Below are 5675 nucleotides of genomic sequence, written 5' to 3'. Positions count from 1 at the left end.
GCAGCTGGGGGAGGAAGGAAGGGGGGTAGTGAGCGAGCGGCCACGTGGTTCCAAGTTGCCGGCTGGGCTTAAACCACAACAACTAGTTACTACCTAGAAAATTAACGCTAGATCATAGAATAATTAGAGATGGAAAGGACCTTAAGATCATCTAGTTCTGACTTCCCTGCCATATATTCAAAGCATTACATGAACAATCAAAAATCTCATTAGAAGTATGTTAAATATCCTCCTACAGGAAGCACAGAATCAGGAAAACCTAAGTTTTTCATCAATAAAAGGGGCTGCAATGAATCCTTATAGAAAACTATAACTTTAAATACAGTATGATCAGATTCTTTTAATTTTCCATAAAAATCAGTTCCCTCATTTTTTAAATAGATATTCATACTCAAATATACTTTAGAACAACAATTTTCAACTTGTCAACTGATCCAGACTCAACTGGACCCTTGGAGCACCCTGGTACTATTTTCCAGGGATCTAAAAATGCTGACTGAACTGTGTCTCACACAACCGTGGAACCTGACCCTTCAGAGGCATTTGCTTGTCCTGCAGAAACATGTAGGATTCCACAGACTGGAAACTAATGACCTAAATCAGTCATCAGGACTTTACCACTCCTATTCTACTTACTTGTCAGAGGATGCTGAACGAATCTCAGCCTCTTCCAGATCTCTCAGAATGTCTGAACTGGAGCTGAAAGGGAAAATAAAACAGACGTAAGTTATTTTAAGCACAGAGGCTACTTAAACCAGGGTGTTATTAAATTCAACTATCACTATTGCATCAACATGGGAAGAATCCGTGTGTATAGATAAGATCTGAATTAAGTGAACATAATTCTTTAGTCAAATGTTGATAAATAACTTTTATTGCATGTTCAGGTTCCATCATATAAACTATTGCAAAGCTCTTAAGTATATGCCAAATTGCAAGGTTGAAGAAACCAACTAACAACTAGGATCATGTTTTCTGGAAACCATACTTCAAAAAGATGTCTGTCAGCTCAAACAGTCTGCACCTTATTGGAGAAATTACATCACAAAGCATGTTACACAAACAGTTGAGAGATTCTACTGCAAACCATGGGACAAGCAGTTAGATACCAGTTCTCTTGGGATGACTTTAAAAGGTTTTACAACCAAATGAATGCTCTGTTGGTTATAGGACAGCAGACAAACTGTAAAAATACATTCCCCAAGTCATAACTTTATACACAGATTATATGTTTGTTCAAAACACGTATTAAGGAAAACAGCCCAAAAGTACTCATTCTCACAGGACAGATTCCAGCACGGCAGAGCAGAGTCCTCATAATAAGGATGACTGCTGAGGTTTTCAAATGGCATTTCTGCCAAAAAAAAGTTCTAACAAACAACATGTCTCATACTAGAAAGTTGTCTTTGTGTAGAAGACCCACAGAGTGGTTTAGTGGGCACTTCTCAAAGGTGGGGCCGCATTTCCAGTCCCAGGGAGGACAGAAGGTGAAAGCTGCTTACTGCCCACTTCAGCCCCAGCACCCCTTTAAGGGTGGGTGCCATGGTCTGCTGCCCTTGTGTACCATTTCTGCAGGATGAAGAGCACTTTGTGCAAATATACAGGAAACAGCACTCCTTACAAGAGCTACGGATGGCTGTCGTTGCACTGTCTCTGTTGGAGTCACAAATTAAAAAGCAAGAACCATTTTGTACACAACTTCCATTCCCCAGGGGCAGGACAGCAGTCTAACATCGTGGTTCATTACCTGGTTCACAGACTTTTGAGAACCCGAGTTCACCGAAACACTGAATATTCATAACACATTGCATCATTAGAGAGAAGATAATAATTCCAACAGGAGAAGGAATTCAAACCCCAGTGATGGTGTCAGGCAGCTGACAACGCTCAGGGTGCATTACAAATGATGTGGGCATACCCTGATCATTCATGGAGAGTCCTCAGGGTACAAGAGCTCTTGCAGGCAGCCAGCTTGGCTGCTCCTGCTCAGTCAGTTTGTCGCTGTCACCCTGGGCTCTCCCGATCACACAGATGCAGCCGGTAGCTCCCAGTTCCCCAGCCTGCTCACAAGCACATCCTGCACAGCACGTTCTCCGTGCCCATGGCACTGCCCCCAGTGCCTCTCACCAGCCTGGACCTCTCCCAGAGACACCAGCCAGCACGTCCTCTCAGCAGAACACAGAGCATCACTTCCACCATCTGAACACGCCCTGTGTTGAGCTAGGATTCAGCCACAGACATCTCCATACCCTCAGTGTGATGCATTAGGAAACATCAACTCCTAGGACATGCTTGGAGATTGAGAATCACATGCAAATATAGCTTTTTTTTTAACAAGCTTTTCTTAAATTAATAAATGGCATGCAATTCTTATAAGATGGCAAGATTTTCTCATCCATTACCATTCCATCCCCTCCTGCTGCCTGTCCATCCCTCTAAAGTGGGATTCATCAGATGTGACTGTGGTAATAATCACAGAACCTCCAACAGGATTTGAAGGGTGAAAAACACCACCAGATTACATTAGAAAAACCTTTCAACACATGCACATTTAGTCATAAAAATAAAAAGGAAAAGGATACCAAAAATGTACATAAAGAACTGGTGCCATATGGCAAAAATTATTTTGAACAAAACAGAATTAGAAGATTCATGTATAATTTTAGAAACTCTTTGATGATTTCCTGGGAATTTTCATTAACCGCTGAATAAATATATCAAAGTACAAACACGACCCAACAAGCAGTTTTAACATGGAAACAAAGTCACCTGAAATGAAAAGCAATGCCTGCACTTACAGGGGAAAAATGTCTTATCCCTGCACCAACTACCACTACTACTGCTTCCAACAACCAGCAGAAGAGCAGGCACTGCCCCAAACATGAGTGCCTACACAGAGGCTAAGAAGCCCTGGGATGTATTCAAGGGGAAGGAAGAGGATCACTGTAACTTCCTCAAAGCCTGAGTTCAGTAGCACTGCATACTGGTAATGCAGTTGACTGCTAGACTGGTTTTTTTTACTCTCCAAAGTCCATCAAAGCCTCATTTTCAATACACAAACTGGATGCCCAAGGAATGAGTTATTATTATATTTCTGAATCCTACCCCGATGTTCCAATCACATTTAAAAAACAAAGGTGGGGGGGGACAACAACACAAGGGCCTATGTGCATGCTTTTAGTCCCTTAAAATAGAACAAGAACAGGTTTGATGCCTGAACACGATGTACTTACTTGGGTTATTATCATTTATCACCAACTGCGTTTGTCACAAGCAAAACAATAAAAGTGAAAAAATTTGGCTAACGCTCAGAACAATAATGCAAGTTCATAATTTACAAGTGTAATTCAGAGTCTATGCCTACCAAATTATTTTAAAACTGTGCACAAAATGTCCTCAAGTGAGTTACCACTTTGGCCTATACATGTAGCTGTGAATGGGCTATCGACTCACGAGTGATCAGTCCCCCAGCAAACCAAAGCAACTCTTACACTGTAATTGCCTTGAGAGATGGAGGATGTATGAACGTAACTGTGCAAAACCAAACTGCAGGATTGTGAACTTTCCAGCTGTAGCTTGAAAGCCCTTTGTTTTGGAATTTCTTCAAACAATCCATTGTTTCAAGCCAGCCACTCTATGGAATAGTTTTCTGCATCTAGTGTCTATTAATCAGTTTCTTTTACAAAGACTAAGCAATTACTTGATTTTGAACTGAAGTGATTATATACCTGTCTTCCACATGCAAGGCGAAAAAAAAAAACCTGTTTGCAAATCAAAAAAAACCCGAAACAAAACTCCTTAAATGTGCCAGACAGTTAAATAATTACAAAAATCATTTTCAACTAAGCAAAAGAAATTTTGACCAACTGAATTCATACTTTAAAATAATACCTCCCTCCCTCACCCAAGAAAACTCTTAAGCTCTTTTTATCATTGGATGGTTAGCCCTTAAACTGAAGAAAACCAATTAAATAAAAAAGGAACAGCTACCTCATTACAGAAGTTGTTTCTATAAATTTTAGTCTCGGGGGACCAAAGAGATCACAGAATTTAGAAGAGTTCCATTCAGTTCTTCAGTATTTTCTGCCTGTTCAATATCCCATAGATATCTACCTATACTGAGGCCAGACAAAGCAAAACACATCTTCAGCCTTTATTCAGACTCCAAATCAGAAACAAATTTCCCACAAGAGATTTTCTGTTCTTTTCTGTACTAAAGGTCATTGTTCTATCCTAAGATTTACTTATCAGTTCCAGATGAGTACATTTTTATAGCAAAACCATTAAAGTTCTGAAACTTAACTACTCAGGATGCAACAGGCTGACAGAGCAGGTGACAGGGTGTGAAGAGATTTCCTTTCCTGGACTTGTTCCTGTCTCCATGTTGAGAAACTGCAGTAACCTCCAGTGACTTGGGCAATTCCCCAACTCTGCCTCACTTTTCTGCAGGGTTAGTTTCTTCTAAGCGCTTATAGACAACCAAGAGTAAACTATTCCTTTCCTGACCATCATTTGGATTGGACTTCCAATCCTCCACCACCACCATCCCCCCCGCTTTTTATTAGGCTAAACAGACCACCTTAAAATAGAGAGAAAAAAGCTGACGTAAGTGTGAATAACATGTCTCGTTCTAAAAATGAAAGGAGCAAATGTCTCTTTGAATTTGTTTATTTTAAAGGCAGATTAAGTTCCTTCTTGGCTTCACGGTGACCAGCCAGTGTCCTTTAATCAGCCCATCTTGCTGTGCATTATGTACTGAGCTCTGTCATGAGCACTGTGCATTTTTTTCCCTCAATGCTGGCATTAGAAATGAATTACAGCCTGTCTCATTTTACCAATGTCATTTGAAGGTGAATGCCCAGCCACAAGGAGTGAGGGAAAATGGTTTTCTCCACCTTGCAATCCTGCTTCCCCTTTGACCTGCCTGAGATGAACAGCATGAACTTGCTGCTGGAGTGGACATAAGCCCTGTCTAATATTCAAGATTAACTGTTTACTACAAAGTCTTCCCTGGCTTCCCAGGGAACCTCTTCAAACCACATGCTCCCAGCACCATGGCTTCATTCTCCTCTCTTTGGAGGCCTGAGCAGATTTGCCAGCCTTGGACCTTCCCCACAACTCCCCATGGATGGCTCTTGTCTATACTAAATCTGTTACAGAGGTTCCACTGTTTCACAGTTTTTCTTGACTCTTTCCAGGCTTTCTTGGCTCCAGTGGCCTCCTCTGCAGCTCAAGAGTGTGCCCTTGAGGCTCTGCCTTTAGGAAACAAAAAGATCTGCTGGATCTATCTTAACTGCTTTCCTTAGGAGTACGGCAAGAGATGTCCAGACCCCATGGCTATAGACTAAGGACTGATGTCCATTTGAGTACATGCCATAATATAATCACTTTCCCCATACACATCTGAGGTCATCAGCTGTTGTTTGAAATGACTTCTCCGGAACACTCTCCACCACACCTCAAGAGTTTCTGGCCATTTGTTACAGCTCACATTTTTTGGAAGAAAGGTATGAATCAACAACACAGCAGATAAGTATCATCATCTTTCCAGAATGAACCCATATTTGAGGCCAAAAATCAAAGATAAAACACTCCTATCTAACGTCAGAATATACATCAGCTCTGAGCCAAAGTAGTTTAAGATTTATTAAGTCAAAAATGTACTGAAAAAGGCA

The 5675-nt window shown here is 41.0% G+C and overlaps 1 protein-coding gene across 1 annotated transcript in view; it reads right to left on the bottom strand.

Moving 5' to 3' along the window:
* The window catches only part of RAD18 (RAD18 E3 ubiquitin protein ligase), a 52425-nt gene that overhangs the window by 9940 nt on the left and 36810 nt on the right, over positions 1-5675 (bottom strand). The window contains exon 11 of the mRNA XM_010014756.1: positions 637-699. Coding sequence (XP_010013058.1) covers positions 637-699 — 63 coding nt within the window. The remainder of the gene's footprint in view (positions 1-636; positions 700-5675) is intronic.

The sequence above is a fragment of the Nestor notabilis genome, unplaced genomic scaffold (genome assembly GCF_000696875.1).
Source record: "Nestor notabilis isolate BGI_N333 unplaced genomic scaffold, ASM69687v1 scaffold11485, whole genome shotgun sequence".
Lineage (NCBI taxonomy): Eukaryota > Metazoa > Chordata > Aves > Psittaciformes > Psittacidae > Nestor > Nestor notabilis.
This window is presented reverse-complemented; position numbering and strand designations above follow the sequence as displayed.